The sequence below is a fragment of the Takifugu flavidus genome, chromosome 1, assembly GCF_003711565.1.
Source record: "Takifugu flavidus isolate HTHZ2018 chromosome 1, ASM371156v2, whole genome shotgun sequence".
NCBI classification, from domain to species: Eukaryota; Metazoa; Chordata; class Actinopteri; order Tetraodontiformes; family Tetraodontidae; genus Takifugu; species Takifugu flavidus.
In genome coordinates, this window is record NC_079520.1 from 15,633,313 (window position 1) to 15,657,651 (window position 24,339).

The window sequence follows — 24,339 nt, forward strand, 5'->3', positions numbered from 1 at the left end:
CCGTTATGCTTTGGATAGATGAGTTCATGTTCTGCTCGCTCGTTCTTGGGTGTTTATTTATGTGCCTCCTGTGTCTCCTCATCCCTCACCTGCCTCCTCATCCCTCACCTGCCTCCTCATTCCTCACCTGTGTCCGTCTTTTCTGGTTCCATCTTACTGTGGATTAAACAGCACAGACAGCTTTTATCCATCTCACACATAAATATGACCCATGGGCTGTTCACAGTGGGCTCTGAGGAGTGGTGTGTGTGTGTGTGTGTGTGTGTGTGTGTGTGTGTGTGTCAATCAGCCACCTGCCTCTGTCTGGAGTCACTGTCCTCTTGCCACTGTCGTCGTCTGTCATTAGGCTAGTTTTTCCACCAGTTCCCTTTGCTCCATCCTTGCTGGTGCACGTGAACCAGTGAGCAGATCAGCCAATCAGTGAAGAAAGAAATCAAGTCAACAGACGCACCACACATAGGAGATATTTCTTGACACATCTGCATGCATTTACAAATCAGTCTGATTAGAATTTGCAAGGCAGCCAGTGCTGCCGGTCTGTTTATTCCAGTATTTATGCAACAGCATGGGCGTAAGGAACACGCCGCCACTATTGTTCTCCCAGTGTGTTCCAGTACAAAGCTCTGGTTTTCTGGTTCTTGACTTGAGTCAGCTCATTATGGAAATGCAGCAAATGAGCTGCTGCCAAGGTTAACCAAGGTTCTGTAGCCGTAGATGCCTGCTAGCACTTTCTCGTTTGGCTTTATTTTGATTTATTTCCAAGGTGTTTTGAGACTAGCTGTTGATAATGAGGTGGATGAAAAGGTGCAATCAGCAGCCACTACAGATGAAGCAGCTGAGCACCAAACTGAGTAATATAAAAGTAATGCAAACTGCCAGTGGTGTGGCAGAAACATGCATGGTGGAAATGACGGGGTTGAAATCAAGAGTTAGACCAACCTGCCCTGTACAATCTGTCCTCCACCACTGCTTAAAAAATGATCTATGATTGTGACAAAGGGACATCTTTATCCCCAATCGAACGGCTTTCAGTCTGTTCCATCCATCCTGCTTGTTTTAGGTATAATCAGGCTAATTGCACCTGCGTTTGTTCTGGTTTCGGCTTGCTGGAATATGTCCAGAGTGACCTTATCAGCGACGGACGGCTTCGTGTGCGGGGAGGAGGAGTAGAGTCCAACGGGGGTGATGTACTTCGTCCTCTGGTGTCTCCTCAGTTTGATGGAAGGATGTCCCATGAGGCAGCTGCTGTCACCGTTCTCCAGAATCACCAAAAACCAAACACATACTGTATGTTCACATGCCTGCATATATGAGCCCATATACGATGTGATGAAGACCATTATGGAAATGTCTCAGAGAACTCCTCCTCCCACATAGGTGTCTTTTCACAGTATTGCCCGAGCTAATGTTCATTATGCTAGATTAGGGATTTACTGAATGACTGTGCGCCATAAATGATGGAGGCAATAGACCTCAAATCACTCACATGAATATTCACAGCAACGTCAAAAAGAAAATAGCTGGTGAGAAAAAAGCCTTCCTTTTCAGGTCAGATGAAAGGATAGGTTAAAGTAAAAGACAATCCCCAGTTGGTTAACTGACAAACGAGTGTTGCCTTTACTCAGCTTTAAATATTATTTAGCTCCACAGCCAGAGTGCCTCACAAAGAAGAGCTCAGGTTTGAGCTGGTGTGGTTTCTGCCGGGGTTTTACTGCTGGTGCTCCACTTAGCTGGTGTGGACAAAAGGCTTTAACATACTGTTCATACAAAAAGTGTCAAATCGTATGCAAAGTTGGATTAGCTCGTGGTTTGGGGTGTGATGCCACTACGGGTCCGACTTTTTTTCATGCTATCATGAGGAAGCAATAGCTGGGTTCAGTCTGCTTCTTGTTCTTGTCTGATGACAGCAATGGCTTTTGATTTAGACTCTTCTTATTCCACCCAGATGGAGCACAATGATGTGTTTGACCCGTAAATCCTACTGTAAACTAATTCCTCCTCTCAGCAGAGGTGTACTCGGGCTCATCAACTCATTATGGACTAAACGTGCTTTTCTTCTTCACTGGAAATGTTGTTGCGGAGGCTGTGAGATGGTGCACGGTCGACTCCTTTCACAGCCGGATTGAGTCCCATTCATCCAAATAGAAAGGGGCGATGGGATGGTAAATATTTAGACATACTCCAATGTTAGCTTAAGGGGATATTTAAAACAACAAATGTTTTTTCCATTTTGCTTGTCAAACTCTCATTAATATTTTAGCTGTAAAAGCTCAGGGGAGTTGAACCACTCTAGGTTACTAAGCATGATGTATTTGCCCCATCTCTGTTAAATTTACCACCATGAAACAGCAGGAGCAGGAAAATCAGGCCTGCAATCCGTCTGCACCGACTCGGCCCTTCATTAATTACAGCTGTTAACGAGTATCGCTGTTCAACGTGATTATTACACTTGCTCAACAACACAAACACGCCCTGCCTATTACTTTGCTCATGCCACCAGGCAGGATGCGTCATCAACTATAAAGGCATCCAGGATCAATTTCTTTCACCTTGAAACCCAAAGTCTGGGCCGCATCTATTGGATTGGAGCTCCCGGTCTCAGTCCTCCAGCTCCTGCTGCCTTCTACGCTGGCTCATCGGTGTGTACGGTGGGGCAGAAACTACACAGCAGGGGAGGGCGAAGTGAGGCGGGGCAGACGCCACTCAGGAAAGACCCTTGATATATAGGCGTCGAGAGGCTTTTTCCTGTGCTTTTTCTGAAATCTGGTGCTGTTTCTGAAAGCTTTGCAACATTTTGAAATGTGCCTCAGTGCCTAAAATGTTAGCTGAAAAATTAAAAACACACCAAAGCTAAAGGCACAACAAAGGTAGGCACATTGGTATTTTATTACATATTCACAAATACACAACATAGACACAAAAGCTCTCCTGTCATCACTGTTGTTTTTGGCCTTTTTAAAAAAAATCACGCTCTTGAACGTCACACTGTGTCAGTGATCTGTAAACAATGGGAGCAAATAAACAAACAAGTATATTATTGATTTAGTATTTTAACATTCCCGAATATTTAAAACCACTGATGCACACAGCACCAGAGACTTTTGCTTCTGCTCCTAACCCTGACCCTAAGCTAGCAGAACTGTTAGATGAATTTCCTCTGCAGCATCGCACTGTGGAGAGAAAACACACATTTCCATAAGGTTGACCAACTCCATCAACTGATCACCGCCAAGTGTGGGCTACACCCCCGAAAGTCAGGCTAAAAAAAACCCAGCTGCAGTTGCTAAGACAACAGTGCAGCAGGAGTCATGTCAGGGTGTCACCAAGCATATGGTGCACACATCAATTTGTGTGTTTGTACCAAAGCACAAATCTCCCTCTTTTTTGCACTATTAAAATAAGAGGTGTCCAACCTGGGAGAATCATCATGTCCCACTGATCACCAGTTTATAATTTCTGGGAAGTGATGTTTGAATAACAATGAATTTAAGGGAGGGGGGGATGCAATAGAACAATCACAGTCCATTTAGCTACAGAGGAACTCGACATCTGTGCAGCTGATATTTTATGACCTCACTTTTTTAGGAGGAAGTGAATAAGCTAATTACAGGCAGGTCATTGAATCATGCTGTCACCCCTCCTGGAACACCATTTCCCTCGCACAGTTTACAACTACAGCCAAGCAAATGCACACACAGACTACTTTGGGCAAATTAGAGCAGCTGTGTTGTAAAAAGGAATGTAATGGCGAGGAAAGGGAGAGTGCGGGGAGTGTGGAGAAGTGACAGCAGCAGGAACACCAACTTCCAAGGTTTTTTTCCACTTAAAGCTCATTGAGCTCAACTGTATGAGGACATATATGTCCTCTATTTGAGGCTTATTTTAAGCACATCGCTGAATAAGTCATGAACCGATGATGCCGCAGATGCATTTGGCATCCCTGACGCCAGGTTTGTTGGAAGACGGCACAGCCTGGGGTTCCCAAAAAACACACGATGAAAACAAAATCATTGTTTGAATTTTTAAAAGGGTACAGCGTGGGCTTCCTTACAGCTCCCTGAAGTTCAGCTTTTGGATTCCTTATTAGGTCTGTCAAAACTCTGGCGTATGAAATGACGACCCAGATGTGTTTCTAGTGCTAAGGAAGTGCGACCGATCTCACCTGGTGCTGATTTGACCCAATCTACCTCAACCAGGTTACAAATTCTTTGTCACTGACAGTGTCTGTTTGTTGAGGCCAGTCACAGGTCAGGGGCACGGCCTCGGGTGATGTGGTCACAGTCTGCTGCACACCTACTACATCACTGCACATCCTGCGAAGGCACAACTGCTCGTCCTGAGATGATCACACCCACAGCTCGCCAAGAGGCTGAGCAGCGATCCCTGCCTCTCTCTGATTCAGGTGCATTAAGAACCCCCAGACCCCGGCAGAGAGCCTGGCAGTCGGGAGAGACTGAATTCTCCCTATAATTCTCCCATTGAGGCTTCATGCACGGTAGAACCACCAGTTGACATGAGCAGAAGATGCAGGTTCTCAATGTGGAGACGATAGTTACGATGAAGGTGGATAACAGAACAGAACATAAAGCAGAGAGCAGCATCAAGTAGCAGGTGCAAAGCAAGTCCAAATGTCTCCATTATTGCTATCACACAATCCCGGATTATATGCGGATCATTTGTTCTTTGGGGGAAAGCCACGCATCAGGAGTGCACCCAAGCAATTTGAATCGTCTTTTCCTCGATACAGAAACCACAGCTCTGATTATAATTGTTAAAATGTCACAAAGGTCACAGTTGTCTGAGTTATAGACGAGGGAAAAATCAATTCAAGTCTATTTAATCTGGGAAATGAAACACAGTTCACGGCCTTTATGTCATTTCGAGGCTGAAAAGAATCTGTGACTCTGCAGATGCATCTGAGACGAGGTAAGAGGAAGTCTGAAGTCTGAGAGGTGGAACCCATTGTGCGATAGCTAAATCTTGTCTTCTCTAATCTAATCCTTAATCCACACAGTAGAAACCACTTCATGATCATGGCTAGCACAATTAGCTCCTTGTACACATCGCAGAAGTGGCATAAATAATAATAGATATATAAGATATTGTTGTGCCTTTATTCAAGCATGTGATACAAACAGCTGAGAATATGTTCTGTCTATTGTACATGAGCCACTTATTTAAACGGTGTGTTGTGTCTATTAAATGGAAGTGTTGGAATGGAATATTTGGATGTCATAGTCATTGTGTTATGCTAATTACACACTGATATTAAACAAGGGATACTTTGCTCACAGGCAGACTCACCAGATCTTTATTTCATTTATTCAAAAGCAGCATTTGTTCTGACAGTATGTGGCCACAGTTTAGTCCTTTATTGCCCTCGTAGGGAAAATACAATTCTCCAAATATTCCATATACACCTGAGCCCAGTTGAAATTAGTCCTTTGACAGTTTAAAAGCATTTAAAAACTGAAAATCTATTCTTTTTTATTTTAAGCATTTTTCAAACAAAAACAATTTCCCACGTTGAGGTCACTATCTGGGCTTATGATTTTAGGAAAGAAAAGTACTTTAAGATGGATCAGATGATCATTTTTATCTTAAAGAAAATGACATCATTAGAGGTTGCTATGGCAGCACATTGTTGGTTGAGCAATGCTGTTGAAAACTGAAGTGTTTTCTTGGCCTGCAGTCTGACTAGAAACTACAATTATTTCTGCAATGTGAAAAATAAAAGCTGTTGCTCAAGGCTGTTGAATGTTTGCTGCTTCCGTTTTCAAGACAAAACTTCAACTGTAACAATGAGAGATTGCCCTGCACCGATTTCTCAGTTATCTCTCCTGTAACACGGAGGAATAGAAGATGCCAGTTCAGTTATTCCAGTTCACCTTTGATCTTTCAGCCTTTGATTCAGGTGTTGCAGACCTCCCCAGGTAGGATGGAGCATTGTTTCACCCATTTGACTTTTGCTTTTCATGCATCTTTTCGAGCCGCACTTGTTAGGAGATCAGACCTGTTGGGCAACCTCCATCTCCCCCGCTGTACGTTGAATTGACTGTACCTGCGTGTTCGGAGCAAGTGATAAACGAGTCTTTAGAGAACAGAAAGCGCTAAAACAAATCCTACTGATTGTTCAAAACACAACGCAACACATGAGTCAACAGTATATCATCATGGTATTACATAAATGATGAAGAGAAGTTCTCTTAGAGAACTTTAAAAAACCCTGCACCGCCTACACTCAGACACGCCGATCTGAATAAACTATCGCACCCGCAACCGGAGGTGACGTCATGGCGCTCTGATTCAAACTTCAGGAAACGAAAGCGTTTGTTTCGACTTGTGTCAAAGAAAGAGGAGTTTAATCTGGCTGCTTTGTAAGTAGAAAACACTTTGTCTTTATCGAGTAAATACTCAGTTTTAGTCGTCATTGTGTCGATTATTGCGTTTTACAAATAACAAAATAAAGAACTGCTTAAAAGCTGTAACCTTATTTGTTTGTATGCAAGTGTTAGGATCCAAAGAGTTAGTTTTGTTAAGTTACATAGGACAAAAAAGTTTTTACCAGGAAAATAGTAATAAAGTGACCATAGTTACGGAAATACTGGGGTATTTCACCATACAGCTAAATATTTATTTTATATTTATTTTTGTTTTAACTCAAATTGCGGCATTGAGGCCTTGCACAACGTGACTAGATTTAAACTTTGACATGTGTAAGTATCTATCTGTGTACTTAAATGTGTCACCGTGGTTGTCCTGGTGAAGTGTCCTTTTCTTTGTGGAGTTCTTTCTTCTGGGTGGCACCAGTGAAGCAGCCATGACCTCCAAAGGTGCTAAAGAGAACCTCGCCACCAGGCTGGGCTTCAAATCCAGCAACTCTGTCTCCAAGGCCGAGGCAGAGCTGGAGAGACTCAAACAGGAGAACGCTCACCTCCGGAGAAAGATTGATGAAGTGACCAGACGGCACGTCAGGTCGCCCAGCTCCGACAAAAGCAAGCTGCTGGAGGTAAAAGGGAGGGCCTGTCCTGTCTGTCGTGTTGAAGATTTTTTGGGTTGCCTGCAGAACACGTAGCCTGTCTGACTGCGCCTTGCTTGCTTTGTAATTTCTGCGTGGCGTGTGATGTTGGTTGCAGAGGATTCTTTCCCTCGAGACGCTGCGAGAGAGAAACAACCAACAGCTGCTTGTTAAGGAGCAGGAACTGGAAACCTTGAGACAGCAGCTGACAGCCCGTGGAGGAGAGGTATGCACGGAAATATCACTCCAACGATGTGCTGAATAAAATGAAATTTACACTTGACCAAAGGGTTAAGATCTATGTAGGTTTTGGCACCCACATGCGTGTCTCTACGGCTACATTATTGTATTGCGGGCCTGTATCGTAGGCCGCTGATGATTCTCACGTGGTGGTGGGGAGCTGCTCGACTTCCTGTCAAAGTTGTCACAGTTTGGAGATAAATGGCAACTCCTTTCTTTTGTAGTATTTCTGCATGTTCTTTTTTGTGCCCTTTTGCAGGCTGTCGGAGGCTGGTGGAATAGTTGATGCTATCTGTTACTAGTTCATATCTCTGTCAAATCTTGCTCTGTTGGTGCAGAAATCATTTTCTAATTTGGGTTAATCAGAATGACTAATAGTTGGAAATGGCACGCTGGCAAATGGAACATCAGCTATTTGACATTTTGAATGTGTGCCGTGATTTAATCAGTCTTGCCTCTTCCTCATTAGCATGTGCGGGGAGCAGATCATTTCCTGGAAAGGGGCAAAAAAATTCTCTGCATTCAGCCTGTGCGCAGCAGCTCATCTTTAAAGAGAAATTAGGTTGATGCAGTTTGTCCCAAATGACTGTGCACTTCAGGTGGTGGCGTCGCTGCAGGCCCAGCTGGAGCAGAGAAAGAAGGAGGCTGAGCAGAGAGACCTGTTGTTCCAGAACTTGTCACAGGAGACAGAGAATTTAAAAAACCAGCTCAGTACTGTCTCTGCACGGTGCAAATCCCTAGAAACACAGGCGACGGTAGGTCAAACACATAATAGCACTACACCTGTGTGAGAGAAGGTTTGAGCTACCGTCCACATTTAAGAATGTATTTTAAAAATGGCTTATTGTGCTGCACCTTATATTATCAATCCAATTCAAGGGAAATATCTGTAAAAGTGAATTCAAATCAGTCTTGTAATCCCATATTTGTCCTCTAGGTGGCATCGTGTGACCTCAGTTTTAACCCCGGAGCCGTTCACTAAATGTCTGCATTGTCCTCTTAAAGAATAAGGCTTGGTTTTCAAAACCTGTACATTTCCCAAGAAACGTCCAGTCGGCTTACATTTGCATTTGTTGTTGTTGGTTCGCTTAAAGGTCAGGAAGTAAACTGGAAGTCCTCAGTGAATATAAATGCTGTGAATCCATCCTTTAACTGCATTTAAATGGAAGTATTTATACCATGCAGAGTCTGCTTTGGCCCTTCTGAAGTGACTGTGCAAAAGACTTTCCTCATATTTCTCTACTATGGTCATTTTCTAGGAATACATTTTCTAGGGATGCCATTTTTTAAGACCTTGGCTTAGCTGCATAATCTGCATAACAGACCCTGAATCAGCCATCTCCCTGTCGTTGGCTTCACAAAAGCTATTAGCAGGCTCAGCCGATGGGACATGCACTTAAATCCGCTTGAAAAAAGTTGACAAGCTCATGATATGTGTCTGAAGCTCACTGGGCCTTAACACAGAGCTGATTGTAGCCAGGTGGGATCAGATGTGTTGAGGGTCATAGAATTATGAGATGAATGTCTTCTAGGGATGGCTGTCAAGGAACTGACCCAAGGTCAAACATAACCATCACTCGCTGGTGACGTTATGACTGACTATTTTTCGTTTTTGCTTTTTTCATATCCTTTCCTCAGAATGGACAAGCACCTCCTGCCGAGTTGGTTTTGTTACAGGATCAGCTGAGAGATGTGAGTCTATTCAGAAATGTTTGGATTTGTTTTGTTTTTTTTGCTGGGGGCCTTGAATTTATTTGCAAAAGGTCCCGACAGTTTTAGCATTTGAAAGACGATCTGAACGGAATACATTAGCCACAGCATATATTGGTGGAGCCCTGATGTGCCGCTCAGGGCCCGGTGAATGACTTAAGCTTCTCAATATTTATTCACACCAGGCTCTTGAGAAGAACCAGCAGTGGCTGACGTACGACCAGCAGAGAGAGGCCTACGTCCAGTCGGTCCTGACTCGGCTGATGGAGTTGGAGCAGCAGGCCAAGCAACAACAAAGCAAGAGGGAGGACGCCGCAGATGGTGGGAGCATGAAAGGGTCAATTCATTGGAATTCAGCACTGGGGTGCAGAAAGCATCGCTCCTGCTGTTTTATTCAGTGTTTTGGTTTTATCTTATCTACTCCAGCGAAGGCTATGTGACGCTCCATTCCTCCCATTTCGCATGTTTGTTTAACTCGGTTGGATGGAGAGTTCATTCATGTGCTTCCTAACATGTCGCGCAGCTGCAGCAGCTGCCAGTTCATCAGAAAAGGACGCTCTGGTGAAGAGCCACTACGAGCAGCTGCTGTTGGGGGCGCAGAAAGACCTGGAAAGCCAGAAAGATCAAGTCGGCAAAGCCCAGCAGGAGCTGAAAATGCAGAGGGAACAGGTGAACGCTCTCAGTGTGCAATCCTTTATTATTACTCTGCTCCAGCTTCAGCGCTGAGTCATTTCTTGCACCAAATGCTGGAGGAAATGGCTTCTCCCTCTGCTCCTCAGAGCTCGAACGCTCGGGCTGAGCTGGAGTCGCAGAAGCAGCAGGTCGCCAGGCTGCAGCAGCAGCTCTCGACACAGCAGAGGAAGTACGAGGACAAGTGTGACGAGCTGGAGGAAGCCAAAATGCTGCTGCAGGCAGAGCGACTCAGCAGTCGGTAAATCAGGGCTTCATCAGGAATCAGAAGGAGCATCAGCTCAGTTCACGAGTTCACAAGAGTGACATCAGGCTGCAAATGGGCTGGAAGAATAAAAATGAAATGTCCTTATTGATGTTTCCCCCCCAGACGTGAGTTGTGCGAGGAGAGGAAGTCGTCGTCCGAGCGAGAGGAGAAGATGAGGATGGAACTGGAGGCCATGGGCGTCAGGTTGGAGGAGAAGAAGAAGAGATGTGCTGAACTTCTACAGGAGGTGCCACGACTCCCTCCCCAAAACGCAGCGTCTTGATGATCTCCTCAACACAAAGTGCATAACGAATCCTGGCCGCTCTCTCTCTCTCACACAGGTGAATCAGCTGCAGAGGTCTCTCCTGAAGCAAAGCGAGGAGCAGAGGAGAACTGCAGCTCTGGAGCAACAGGTAATTCCGGATTCTGATTGATCTCAGAGCGGTGACGTGTCTCCACGTTTGAGAACCAAAGAGTTTCGGGCTCTCGCCTCCCTCCAGATTCTGCTGTCCACCAAGGACTTTGAGAATGAGAAGCTGGACCGTCACAATATGCAGCACCAGTTACAGAAAGTGCTGAAGGAGCTCCGCAAGGCCCGGGAGCAGATTTCTAAACTGGAGTCTGCTGTAAGTGCGTCTGCAGCACGTAAACTGCTGGTTTTTGAACCTGTGCTGCTAAAGAGGTGGTGGGGGGGGGCAAATTAAATTAACAATGAAAGCTGAATTAGCTGTTTTTTTATGATTTAGAAACAGACAAACAGCCAGTTCTCAGAGCCCAGCTCGTACAGCGTGGAGTTTGAGCGCCTGGCCATCGGCGACCCGTGTGACCCCTCGTCTCCGTCTAAGGTCTCCAGCATTTTGGACGAGAGCTTCCTGGAATGTCCAAAGTGTCGCACCAGCTATCCCACCAGCCGCCACAGGGAGCTTCTGGCACACATCGACTTCTGCTTAGCTTGAGTCAGAACAAAGTACTTCTCAGCTTCAATTTCCAAAAGCTGATTAAAATGCAAAGTGGCTGGGACTAAAGTTCCCCTGCTGTCAGAATGATCACTGGATCTAAATGTTTGCGTCCCTCAGTAATCGTGATGAATGCGCTGGTTCTCCCGCTGCCACAGTAACACATGCCGTTGTTTCTGCAGCATGGAGTGGGAGTCCTGCGGTGGGATTCGAAGTCTTCTTATTGCCTGTTTAACATAGAGGAGAAGGGATTTTCTGTGCTGCATATTTGGTGTTTGAGCTCTTTCTCTATCTGCGACCAGTGTTGTTTTTCCATCACTGCTGTGATCCATTATGATCATGTACTCTTCATTTTTGTGGAATTTGAACATTTTTATTTTCAGATGAGGTTCTTATGTCTTTGAGCGTACTTGATGAATTTTTATTCTTGTATTTATTCTCCGGTGTGTGTGTGTGTGTGTGTGTGTTAAATAAGTGTCTCTTTTATTCTTTGGTAAACAAAAATCTTGGGCCTAGACTCCAACAGACTTTCACTCCATCACCACCTTGACTTTTCAATCCAGCCAGGTGAGGCTGGAATGAGATTGAGTTAATTCCTTGTACTGAACTATTTAAGGCAGGGAATTAGCTAAGTTCCACTTGGTAACGGAACGGTGCCTCCATACAGTGACAGGATGGACTTAAGCAGACAGACAACATGGCGCTGTTTGTTTTTTTAAAATTAATCAACCAAAAATTCATTTGGGGCGATGCTTTCCCTGTAACTAATCATGTGTTGTTGTTTTCTCATGCACTGTACTGTACAAAGTACACAATAAAGATCTCATCCAATGCATATGAGTACAGACTTGTGATAGCTGACAGGTTTTCACTTGGTTCCACTTTTAATTACGGTTGCTCTGTACTGCGTCAGTGAATTCTGATCACACACAGTCTTCCTTTTAATCTGCTGGAATCCACACAGGCTGTGGAAAATAAAAATAAAAAGTTGAGGTTTTATTGGTGGTTAACTGCACTGAAGCCTCTGATCTCTGTCTTGTATATTCCAATTTGTTTGTGTTCCAGGGGCATTTTCTGGATTCTTGAGGCTACATTTAATCCTTGGATTGACAAAATTACTCGCTGCTGAGCCATTTAAAGGTGGGGGGGATCGTCTAAGCTATCGGGACATTTCATTTAAGAAATCAGAGCCACGGGCCAACAAAAGCCAAAGCAGTGAATCTGCTGGTTGTGTTTGAGAGAGAATCTGTTTTCACAGCAACAAAGATGAACTTTCAGCCGAGTTACATCAGTCAATGTGATGCACACGTAGACGCGTCCCTCTGTTGTCAAATAGACTTATGTTTACTACATCTTATTGCTCAACGGGCTTCTTGCAGAAGACACCCGGACAGGACACACACACACACACACAAGCCCTGAACACCGTGCGAGCGTGCCCCTGGGCAGCCGCCGTGCAGCCCGGCCGAGCAAATATAGAACTAAAACAGAGTTCTCTGTATGCAACAGCGGTGTCTTATTTTATTCCAAGGACACTTGAAGGTGATAGAAAAAACAGAATGACCCAACACTGGCGTGAATGTCTTATTTTCAAAAAGAGTTTATAACTTATAAGCCCCGTAGCGCATCATTTCCCCACCAAATCACCCGGAACCACTGCCAGAGGCCTGTTTTCCACAGAGGTCAGCTGAGGGGGATTTTCTTTTTTCTTCAATTTTCTTCAACTTGCCCTAAAATCTGCCATTTTCACAATGAAAGGTTTGCACGAGATCCTTTTGGCACCAGCCCGGGTGACGACAGTCATCTTTCTCTTTTGATTGCAACAGTTTGTGTTTTTCGCTTTATTTGTTTATTCTGGGAGCCCCATTTTTCAGCTTAGGGAGACAAATGGAACGGAGCAGAGAAGAGCTCAGCAGGGAAAAGTTCATGAGCAGAAGAAGGGTGCCTGCTCCCTGTGGGGGGGGGGGGGGACTTCTTCTTTTCCGAGTGTAAACAGATCATTTGCTGATACAGAAGCCTGCAAGCAAAAGAGGGAAGAAAAAAAACACAAAATCTGTGTGAAAAGACGGATTATTTCACACGAGAACAAGTCCGAATGCAGCAGGTTTAATAACTGGGGTAAATCATTGACTCGGTATCTCGCCGAATCAGTGATGTCGGCTATGAAACGCCGCGATCAATAGGCCCTTTCATAATGAAATGAACTTTGCTTTGGTCTCACCGTTGTGGCTAACACGCCTGTATTTGTTCTGCAGGCAGAGGTGTGACTTCTTCTGCTGGACGATGGGCAGATCCTCGGCCCTCAGGCCGGTCAGGTGGCGCGAGAATATAAAGGAGTAGCTGTCCAGACACGTGCCGTCGTCGTCCACCTGTCTGCAGGAGTAGTGGACGGCGTAGTTGTCATAGTCGGTGTCGATCACCCAGTGGTCGTCGTCTGTGAGAGGGAAAGATGTTGGAACATGAGAAGCAAACAGGGAGATTTTATCTCATAGCTGTGTTGATAGAATCAGCGCTCCATTTTTTTCTTTTACTTCTCATGCTTCGACTGAAACATGTGTCCCTGCACAGATTGGTCTCACTTGTTAGCATCAATAACTGAGGCTCTACGTGGACAATAAAGACGAGAACACGCTATTCCAGTCAAGGTCACCGAAAAACCAAGAGCCCCGCTTGATGAATAAATTGAATCAACATTCGTCTAAAGGTCGGCAGTGAGACGGACTCCCTTCCAGCTCTGTGTGCCATTGTGTCGCCTGTATTAAGTCAACCGGGGTCCTGTCGCTGCTGCGTATAAACTCACAGCCGGTCTGCAGGTAGGATGCGACGCCCCAGTATCTCATCTTGAACTTGGCAGGGTCAGTTGTGTCCTCGAAGGTGCCGAACATGTGCGCGCACATTTCCCAGTTGCTTGAGGCCAAAGAAAGGTGAAATCATGACATGGATGGAGGAAGGGAGTGGGGGGGGGTGGGGGGGGGGGGGGGGGGTGCATGCATGTGTGTTTGGGCAGAGGAGCAACTCACTTGAGGATGACGACTCTACCCTCAGCTGTCGCATTCATGTAGCCATTTTCATCAATGAAAATGTTGGCCACCACGTTATCAAGTAAGAACAAGCCTAGCGGGTCCTTCTTTGCCACAGCGTACCATGTCCCTGCGTACTAGGAGAGGAAGAGCCCAGCCAGGCAGACCAGGATCTGAGTATTTTATGTAATAACACAAAGGAACCAAGCATGGAGATTATCTGGTGAAGCTTCCCACTTACCCTGGTCTTGTCAAAGTTCTGCATGACCTGGATGTTGGCCACCTGGCAGTCCTGAGCCCAGGACACAGCCAGGAGGCAGAGGGTCACCGTGTACCACAGCATTTCACTTCAGAGGAGAGAGAGAAGGGCACAAACCATGGGAGGGCAATGGCAGGACAGTCAGAGAAAAGGAAAAATGTCCACAATTGTAGTATTTCGGTATCTCAGAATGCCATAATCAGATCGTTCAAGCATCAAGAGCACATACCTGGTTATCAGAGGACAGACAGCTCAAAGATCCTCTGGTGTGTCCTCAAGCCCTGTTTTTATATACACCACATCGGTTGCGCAATAATTTCTACAGATCTGACCCTCCCCTGCGAAACACCACGGCTAGCTTTCAATCCATTGGACATCAAACAGTTACGTAACAGGAGCCCCCCTGTCTTATTGCGTGTTGAGGACATTGGATCCTCTGTCCCTCCACATCATCTGGAGCACCTGAGAGATCCAGCCTGTCTTCCAGGGAACCACCGTCCATTATCGCTCTGAGAATAAAGTTTGAATTTTTAGTTTGAGGACATGATTACGGGTCGTTCCACACGTCCCCCCGACACAGTCAATGTTATTTTGTCAGCTGTGGACTGGTGGCGGTGTCAGGGTGGTCCTATCAGTCGTACAAAGTGCTCAAGTCCACTCACAACACAGAGCAATCAATGCAACGTGGAGGTAGACAAATATTTAATCTGAGCACAAAGTCTGCAGGTTCGGAATAATCAGGTGCGGAAACTGAATGCTGTTTTTTGTTTGAGAGGCTTTGTTGTCACTGAGGCCATTGATCGGGGACCGCTCTCTCTGCCTTTGCACTTTCAAAACAACAATTTTCCAGAGAGGAGGAACGGGATTGTGACAGCCTGTGAAAATCAGGACCACTGAAGGTTAAAGGAGACCCCACAGTGAAATCTGACTTTACTAACACTCCGATTTGGGTATTTTTTTTTACTCAGTCTCCTATCACCCAATCAAAAATCTGCACTACCCAAAACTGCAGCATCACAACTGACTCAACTGGCGGACATTTTCCTGTCTTCTTTTTCAGCTCTTCCTCTGGGCTTAATCCCTGCGGTGCAAAATAAGGAGGGAACTCATTGTCTTGCCAACCAGACAGTGTGTGTGTGTGTGAGTGTGTGTGTGTGTGTGTGTGCTGTCAAATATAGCCAACCAACTTTGATTAGGACCTTGTTCTCAGACATCCAAATTTAACTAAGTGGGTAATTTCTAGTTCTGGGCCTGGTGCGTCCATGGTGGTGCTGGACTGACCGTAGGCCCACACATTAACTGAGAGAACCGTCATGCTAAAGAGCGACTCCATTTACATACAACCGAAGCTGACAGAGCAACAGTCTATTTATGGCCGGGAGAGGTGAAAACGTCTCCCTGTTTCTCAGGATTAGATGTTTAATTACATGTTTAATTGGCAGATTAGTGTGTGAGCATCAATAAATAGCTGCTCCAGCCTGGTAGCTGATGGACCTGGAAAGCCACCGTTTCATGTACTGGACAGAACACACGAACCCCCAGAAGACTTTGACATCGGATCCCCATTTCCGACCTCTGAGTTCTGTCATCTCAGCATTCTTGACCTGAAAGGTCTCCCTCTCTCCTGCCTCCCTCCATCACCATTACTGATCACCGCTGGGATTTAGGGGGTTAAGGGCGCTTAAAGCAGGGCTTTTAATGTCATGACGTCACATTAATTAGCGGCCAGTTTGATCCTTTCAGCCTCTAAGCCGCATTCCTGTCCCGTCCTTTCGCTCCGTGGACACGGGACGCGTTAGACTCGCTCGGGGACCGCGCAGGAGGATGCTGCTCTGCGCCACCGCACGCCCCTGATCCAGCTCTCCCTTTCCAGCTCCGCTCGTCCGTCCCCACATGTGCTTGATTTAACAATAGCGCGGGAATAGCAGAACCACACTTCACTTCAACATGGCAGACAAAGCCAGCGTGGAGAAATACTTGGAGAACAATCCGCAGTTCGCCAAAGAATACTTCGACAAGAAGGTGCGCGCGGAGGCGCTGGCCGCCGCCTTCAGCGCGCCTCTCGACATCAAAGACACTGCTTCGTTCAAAGAGATCAACTGCGTCCTCGAGGCCGGTCTCATCATGGAGCTGGTGCAGGAGCTGCAGAAGCCGGGCAACATGGAGCAGTGCCTGCACAAGGTCCTGCAGAGGGTCGGCCTCATCATCCAGGCCGACAGGCTCAGCTACTTCCAGTGCAGGGGCCGAAATGGAACGCCAGAACTCACCACTTGCCTCTTTGACGTCACGCCCACGTCCAAATTCGAGGCGAACCTGGTTGACCCGCAGACCGAGATCGTGTTCCCGCTGGAGATGGGCATCGTGGGTCACACCGCGCAATCTAAAAAACCGCAAAACGTCCCAGACGTCTCTGCGGTGAGATATAGCACCTGATGTAGACACGTAGTTTTCCTCCCATTAGGTCCATAAGTGGATTTACAAACTCTACGAAAATAGCAAATACGACCCCACTTTATATTTACCTACTCATAAAGTATATAGAATAAATCTGGGTTGAATCAGAATTCAATCCCCCTTTCCCACCACGGCATAAATTAGGAAGTGATGTTGCCACAGGCTACACCCAACCATTGTTTTATAATATGATTCAGCATGTTAAGTCAATGTTGGGTCAGAGGGGGATTCTTACGGCACAAATGTGAGTTAAAGTACCGGTAACAGCAACTCTGAATCTGACCAGTTCTCTAAGGCTGTTCTGTGTTAATCTATCGATGGCCTGTCTCTTCTTTTTTTGTAAACAGAGTAAAAAGTTCAGTGACTTTGTGGACAAACAGACTGGATACAAGACAAAATGCATGCTCGCGTACCCCATGGTGGTTGATAAAGAGTGCATTGGCGTTGTCATGGCACTGAACAAAATAGGAGCTGATGCGTTCACTGCAGAGGACGACCAGGTAAAGATGCACGAGTTCATACCACGCCTCGAAGGTAGCGTCCCGTTTTATAGTGGAATGTATCAACATTAAGACTTTGTCCTCTTAAAATGCTGAAAGAAACAAAATTTTAAAGGAATTCTGTCTGGAATTTCTTTTCTTCTGCTTGAATAAACCTCTGATGTTGTTTAGACCTAACTAAAAATATCAGTTTTCGCACCACCACAGATATTTTGGGGGGGCATTTTACCTTCCTTGCTTTGAGTGAGAGAATAAGAGGCAAATCTGCTGCCACCTGTCAATCAAACCTGGAATCTTCTTTGGTCCGTAGCTCTTCCAGAAGTACATGAACTTTGCTCAAGTCATCACCCTGCAGCATCACACGGCCTACATGTTCAACGTGGAGTCCAGGCGCAGTCAGGTAAACCCCCTTGCAGTCATGGTGCGCTCAGGCTCTCTGCCGCCGCCGCCGCCGCCACGCTCTTCATCACCAGCTCGGGTTGTTTCTTCCTTCAGGTGCTGCTCTGGTCGGCCAGTAAGGTGTTTGAAGAGCTGACAGACATCGAGCGACAGTTCCACAAGGCGCTCTACACCGTCAGGACTTACCTGCAGTGTGAACGCTACTCAGTGGGCTTGCTGGACATGACCAAAGAGAAGGTTGGTTTTGGGAACTACATTCAATTCCGCACATGTGCTGGAGTCACTGATGATTCCGTTCTGTTCGCAGGAATTCTATGATGAATGGCCGATAAAACTGGGAGATGTGGAACCGTACAAAGGCCCTAAAACACCAGACGGCAGGGTACCCAGCTCGTCGTCTCTCCTCCTTTTAACTTTGTAATATCTGACACAGCTCGAGCGTGCTCAGTCCTTCTTTTTTGTAAACAGGAAGTCATCTTTTACAAGATCATTGACTACCTCCTGGAGGGCAAAGAGGAAATCAAAGTCATCCCGTGAGCTGCCTTTAACTCTCCTGAACTCAGACTGATTTCAGCTGCTTTGGATCTAAAAATCGATATATTTTATGACAGTATTAAACCATTCTCGCTGTTGCTGGACCTCCATAACACCCCTCTGTCTGACTCTTCTCAGGGGTCCACCTGCTGACCACTGGGCTCTCATCAGTGGCCTGCCCACCTACGTTGCAGAGAACGGCTTTGTAAGTGTTTCCAGGCTGCAGCAGGGTAGTTCCTTCTAACAGATATCCGGAAAATGCTACAAGAGTGATGCAGGACAGGCGAGATGAGAGCATGAGCGCAAGATATCCGTTTGTTCATTGTCAGGAAGTCTCAAACTGTTGCTAGAGGGGTCCCTGTGTGGGCTGGACATGTTATTACGGAAACAAAGAGCACATAAATGTAAATATCTTCTGTTATTTTTATACATGACGTTTGATAAACCTGCTTTCGTGTCCGTCTGCAGATCTGCAACATGATGAACGTGGCTGCGGACGATTTCTTCGCTTTCCAGGTAATAACCATTCACTGCATTTGCATTTATTGATTTCATACGTGCAGCCATCTGATTATCACTCAATTATTGATGTAATCTCAGTGAGATAGTGATTTTCTCCCAGCTGTTTAATGGATTAACAGTGGGAGCTCCCCATGCTGCACTTACTCTGTTTACATTGAGAGAATCAAGCACAACAGTGGTTCAAACACGACTGCACGTGGAACGTTTATTTTCACCTCATTTAGAAAGAGGCGGTGGACGAGACGGGCTTTATCATCAAGAACGTGCTGTCGCTGCCCATTGTCAATAAGAAGGAAGAGATCGTGGGCATCGCAACCTTCTTCAACAGGAAGGACGGGAAACCGTTTGATGAGCACGATGAGCAGATTACCGAGGTCAGAGATGTGTTAATTCATGCATGGTAATGAGCGGTTAAGGCGTTAAATTACCTTGAGTTGATGCCAAGCAACCACGGGCGTTGCAGCTAATGGCTCGTCTCCTCTCTCATTATTGTTGTTATTGTTTTTGTTTTTCATCTCAGGCCCTGACGCAGTTCTTAGGTTGGTCTGTGTTGAACTGTGACACCTACGACAGGCTGAATCGTATGGAACATAGGAAAGACATCGCACAGGAGATGCTCATGTACCAGACGAAATGCACCAGCGACGAGCTGCAGTCCATCCTGGTCAGTACTGAGCCCTGCTTCACGCCGCCGCCAAAAGCTGCTACCTCGAGGCAGCAAAGAGATATGAGACGATGTAGACAGAAGAGTCTAATCAGCCTGGACAGGCAGGAATATTTGTCTCTAATTGATGCCGATCAATTAAACTACGGTTCTCTCGTTTATCCCCAGAACACCAAAGAGAAGTTTGATGCAGAGCCTGAGGACTGTGACCAGAAAGAGATGTACAAACTACTGGTGTGTTTGTGTGAAAAGATACGACCCTTTTAGTGCAGTTATTGTAACAACGTTATTGTTGACCAGCTTAACTCATGTCTCTTCTGTGCAAATTGCACTCTTTCTGTTCAGAAATCAACTTGCCCCCCGTCTGACAACATCAACGGAGAGAATCTCTACTCGTTTGCCTTCAGCGACTTCCCGGTCTCAGAGTTTGACCTCATCAAAGCTGGCATTCGCATGTTCTTTGAGCTCGGAGTGGTTGAGAAATTTAAAGTTCCAGCAGAAGTGAGCCATCAACATTAGAGAAAAGCGTTAGCTTCCCAAATTAGCGATGTGGCTGTGCTGCGTTTGTACCTTTTGGCCTTGAAGATGACACAAGCAGCTCTTCTCTGCTTTTTCCCCCCTTTCTTTGCAACACAGACTCTGACCAGGTGGATGTACACAGTGAGGAAGGGTTACCGTGCTATCACCTATCACAACTGGAGGCATGGCTTCAACGTGGGCCACACCATGTTCTGCCTTCTGCAGGTGATGCCTGCATCTCAAGCACACCACATCAAATCTCACGCAGATGACAAATTTACCACTTTTTTATACCTGTGTGTGACACCACGGCTGTTTGATCGCAGACAGGGAAGCTGAGGAAGTACTACTCAGATCTAGATGCCTTTGCTATGGTGGCCGCCGCATTTTGCCACGATATCGACCACAGAGGGACCAACAACCTCTACCAGACAAAGCGAGTCAAAGATTTCGAATACAAATGACTGTAACGCCCAGACAGTATCTTACCTGTTGGCTCAATTCATTTTTATTTGCAGGAGTGCACATCCTCTGGCTAAACTTCATGGAACGTCCATCATGGAGAGGCACCACCTTGAGTACAGCAAAACACTGATGGGTGAAGAGGTATGGCACCTTCCTGGGAACACAATTTAACTTAAATGGCAACGGAGATGCGTTCTGACCACCTGTCATTGCCTCCTGCAGGTTTTGAACATCTTTTGCAACCTCCAGAAGCGCCAGTTTGAGCATGTGCAGCACTTGTTTGATGTCTGCATTATCGCCACCGACTTGGCCCTATATTTCAAGTAGGTGCTTCCAAGTTCTCAGGTTAGCATTTTGCTAACAGCTGATTTATCCCCAAACCGAAGCAGCTGCCCTTCGGGGCTGGGCGGTGTCTGTCCGTCTAATTTCTGACGCTCTTGCTCTCATGCAGAAAGAGAACCATGTTCCAGAATATCGTGAACGCCACTGAGCCAATGACAGACGAGAAGGAAGCGATCGGCTACATCTCCAACAATCCCGTCAGGAAGGAAATTGTCATGTACGGTTCCGACTACAGCATAAAATCCTACAGCTGCTGGGTGTTCTTGATCCACTGGAACTATGTATTTCTGCCTTGCAGGGCCATGATGATGACAGGCTGTGATTTGTCGGCTATCACCAAGCCCTGGGAGGTACAAAGCAAGGTGGGCGACCTTCACAGACAGCACTCAAAGATGGAACAATACAATCAGCCACAGTCCTCTTGACCGCGCATGCATAGAAATAAGAAGTTTGATTTCCAGGTGGCTCTGATGGTGGCTGCTGAATTCTGGGAGCAAGGAGACCTAGAGAGAAGTGTTCTGGACCAACAACCGATTGTAAGGAGCTCACCTCCACCCCTCCTTTTTTATGGCTTCTCTTCATCTCAGGATTGTGTCTCACGTCACACTTCTTCCTCTGCAACCCCCAGCCCATGATGGACAGGAACTGCGCCGAGCAGCTGCCCAAGATGCAGTGCGGTTTCATCGACTTTGTGTGCTCCTTTGTGTACAAGGTAATGAGCAGCTTTGGTGTTCATTATGAAGTCTGAATACCTGTCAGCCGGCCCGATGGAGGCGTATCGAGCAGTAACGATCACAGTCCAGCTGTAGTCTGATTGTCAGCAATGCACCAGATGCAAACTGAGCGAGTGACAGTAGAGGATCATGGTACAGCATGTTTCGCTCCTCTGTAATACAGATATTTTTTGGATCTTTTGACCTTGCCGGAGAGGTTTAAGTTTCAGCCATCGTAGCTCAGACAGCAGCAGATAGATCCGCTGAACCCTCATCGGGACCTGTAATTGGTGTCAGTAGTCGTCTGTTATCAGCTGAAGAATGTACGTGTGACCCTGTGGGCCTGTGAGCTGAGAGGAATGACATGTTTCTCAGCTCGGAAGCGTCCACGAGGGTGCCGGCAGGTCAGCTGCAGATGATGTGGACACGTTATCATATATGTCTTCCTTTGCATTGATAGGAATTCTCAAGGTTCCACAAGGAGATCCAGCCAATGTTTGATGGTTTGAACAACAACAGGTCGCACTGGAATGAGCTGGCTCAGGTGTACGAAGCCAAGATAAAGGCCATCGAGGACGAGAAGAAGAAACTGGAGGAACAGGAGAACAAAAAAGGTAAAATAAAACAACATTGAGGACATGGATTGATGAGCTGAGAAGTCAGTCATAAGTCTCTTTTCTTCTCCATGTGCTCAGCTGGAGATGGAGGGAAGTCAAAGACCTGCACCATCTGCTAAATTACAGTACTTCTGGAGCTGAACTGCTGTTAGGACTACTGGAGACCGCATTAGCCTATTCTAGCCACTAGGGTGCTATCTTAGGCTAACTTGGTCCGTCTGATCTCTTTATGCCCTGATTCAGTCCAGCCTAACTTTAGTCTAGAGTAGTCAGGCCAGGGCTTTGGTTCGGCCTAGCTGTCCCAGCAGGTGAGAGCAGAACCATTGCTGAGCTTTAACGCTGGGTCAGTGAAGATGCGATGGGTTTGAAACATCCTCCATGTAATGACTTTAAAAATGACAGTGGACATTACAAAAGCACTGAATTTTCATAGAACCTCATCCCGCACGGTTTAAAAGCACATTACTCGGACAGCACAAAGACTTTAGAATAGCTGAGGAAAGGTGCTACATGAAGACGCCACAGCTTCTGTAGGCTGCACTCTGCACTTAATTCACTCATTTTAGTTGTTTTTTGCCCGTGAAAAGCTACATAAAGAGTTTGAGATATGACAGCGATCTACAGTGCTCCAAACAAACAAGAGCTGATGTTCTCCGTCTTCAGGCACCATCAGTGAGTTGAGGGTGTTGTTCATTTAATATGAAATATACAGTATATATACATATTTATTTTGTACTGGAACTATTGACAGATTGAGGAGAAATGTTCATAGAAATGTTTTATTGTCCACTGGAAAACATCAGTAAGCTTTTATCCTTATGTTCACCTACCTACAAGAGGTCTGACATGTGTTTAGAGACGATTCAGTCCCTTATCAAGTCAAACTGAAGCCCTTTTACCTGTGGATGTACTTACATGTATATAGTTTACCTATAAATTTGTGTAAAGGTAATGAAGAAGCCTCTGCTGAGGAGATCAGTGGCGTGTCAGACACACAGGGCACAGAGGAGCAAGAAGATCGGATGGGATTTCACTTGATTGTCAGCCAGTGTTGGAGATCCACACAGCTTTAGGCTTTAAGTAGCCTTCTTACAGAAGAGGCAGCAGGCGACCAAAGGCCGGCCGGTGCGTGCAGACGGCTGTTGCCCCCCCCACAGTGAACCGTCGTGAACTGCTCAGCCGCATCCCAGGCACAACTTCCTGTTACACAACAGGATCTCCTCCAATCATCCGGGCATCGATCAAAGGAGCTTAATCCTATAAGAATGGCTTTGGGACTACCTGGAAATGCCTGCTCTGTTGCTCGTGGCAAAGCAGGGGGAGGGGCGCTATAAATGCTAGAGCTAAAACTGCACATTAGATGTTTCCCAAAAAAGCGAGTGAAGAATGTGTTTGTGATTTAGAGGTGAATTTACCTCTGTATTCCTGCAACATCATGATGGCCACACCTCCAGCGCTTTCAAAAATGCCCTTTGTTTCTGCACTCTCTATTCCATCAGCTGTCCCACATTAGAGTGCAATCATTCACTGTATGACTTGTACTGTATGCATACTTCAAGAGATGTAATGTACAGAAATATTAACGAATAAATGGAGGTTGAAGACCAGCCTGCTCTGCAATCACACCCCTGGCCCTGATCTATAACTCATGAAGGTTGGACTGAAAGTGAGCTCTAAGCAGGAAGCCTTGGTCTTAACTGTGTCATATATCGTGCAAAGATCTTAGTGGCATCAAAGCTGGATGAGCCTTCGGGGAAAGAGGATCACTGGATTGTTTCTGATCCCTGCTTGATACAGTGTCGTCTGGTCACCATGTTGATCCACATCCTGCGTTTCTCCTCCTTTTGATTTCATGACGATGGTGATGATGATGATGATCATCATCATCATCTATTGACCTGCATTAATTTGGTCTGGAGGACAAATGCCTGTAGCGCGCTGTAGCAAAAAAGATGAAACACTTGCCGACACAGAACAAATCCTATTATTCCTCACTTCAGTCTGTCAAGTCACGCATAAACATGACCGTTTGACCGGGGGGGAGGGGGGGGGGGTAGTCATACACGGTCTGGCTGTCAATCTTTATTCAGCGTTAACAGCTTAAGGTGGGGCAGCTTCGGTTTTTACCCACCACGGGCTGGGGATGAGAATCACCCTGTAAATATCTTCATTTAAGACTTCCAGAAAAGGTAATCTCCTGAACTCACGCGCTTTCCTGCTCTGAAAGCGTCCACTGCCTCAATCTGAGGCCTCCGGTCATGCTAATCCCTATCGTGTAGCACACAATTTGATCTAGATACTAATTCAGTACAGAAAGTAACAGTATTCACACCAAAAACAGTATTTTAAAGACAATGCTAACAATCCTGCTAATATTAGGCTGGCATAATGCTCACAGAATGTTAACAAGACAACCCTGAAGCTGAGGCTAGTTACAATGAAAGATCCTACAGGGAATTCAGTTGCTGCA

At 46.0% G+C, this 24,339-nt stretch overlaps 3 protein-coding genes across 3 annotated transcripts; 2 read left to right on the plus strand and 1 right to left on the minus strand.

Moving 5' to 3' along the window:
* Positions 1-6,250: 6,250 nt before the first annotated feature.
* cep55l (centrosomal protein 55 like) lies at positions 6,251-11,696 on the plus strand. The gene is made up of 12 exons (XM_057028842.1): positions 6,251-6,377; positions 6,788-7,009; positions 7,137-7,244; positions 7,858-8,013; positions 8,897-8,950; positions 9,154-9,289; positions 9,492-9,637; positions 9,748-9,899; positions 10,029-10,152; positions 10,247-10,318; positions 10,406-10,531; positions 10,652-11,696. The coding sequence occupies exons 2-12, from the start codon at positions 6,821-6,823 to the stop codon at positions 10,859-10,861; spliced, it is 1,473 nt and encodes a 490-aa protein (XP_056884822.1). The 5' UTR covers positions 6,251-6,377; positions 6,788-6,820; the 3' UTR covers positions 10,862-11,696.
* A 735-nt stretch (positions 11,697-12,431) lies between these two features.
* On the minus strand, positions 12,432-14,511 carry rbp4 (retinol binding protein 4, plasma). The gene is made up of 6 exons (XM_057028860.1): positions 14,370-14,511; positions 14,123-14,228; positions 13,882-14,018; positions 13,662-13,768; positions 13,083-13,295; positions 12,432-12,878 (listed from the first exon to the last, which is right to left on the minus strand). The coding sequence occupies exons 2-6, from the start codon at positions 14,222-14,224 to the stop codon at positions 12,859-12,861; spliced, it is 579 nt and encodes a 192-aa protein (XP_056884840.1). The 5' UTR covers positions 14,225-14,228; positions 14,370-14,511; the 3' UTR covers positions 12,432-12,858.
* A 249-nt stretch (positions 14,512-14,760) lies between these two features.
* On the plus strand, positions 14,761-23,494 carry pde6c (phosphodiesterase 6C, cGMP-specific, cone, alpha prime). The gene is made up of 22 exons (XM_057028832.1): positions 14,761-16,555; positions 16,942-17,094; positions 17,405-17,494; positions 17,590-17,730; positions 17,801-17,875; positions 17,962-18,026; positions 18,166-18,232; positions 18,496-18,543; positions 18,774-18,923; positions 19,070-19,213; positions 19,382-19,447; positions 19,559-19,714; positions 19,850-19,957; positions 20,059-20,168; positions 20,251-20,338; positions 20,420-20,520; positions 20,649-20,756; positions 20,838-20,901; positions 21,001-21,075; positions 21,168-21,251; positions 21,713-21,866; positions 21,948-23,494. The coding sequence occupies exons 1-22, from the start codon at positions 16,088-16,090 to the stop codon at positions 21,986-21,988; spliced, it is 2,556 nt and encodes an 851-aa protein (XP_056884812.1). The 5' UTR covers positions 14,761-16,087; the 3' UTR covers positions 21,989-23,494.
* The last annotated feature ends 845 nt before the right edge of the window (positions 23,495-24,339 follow it).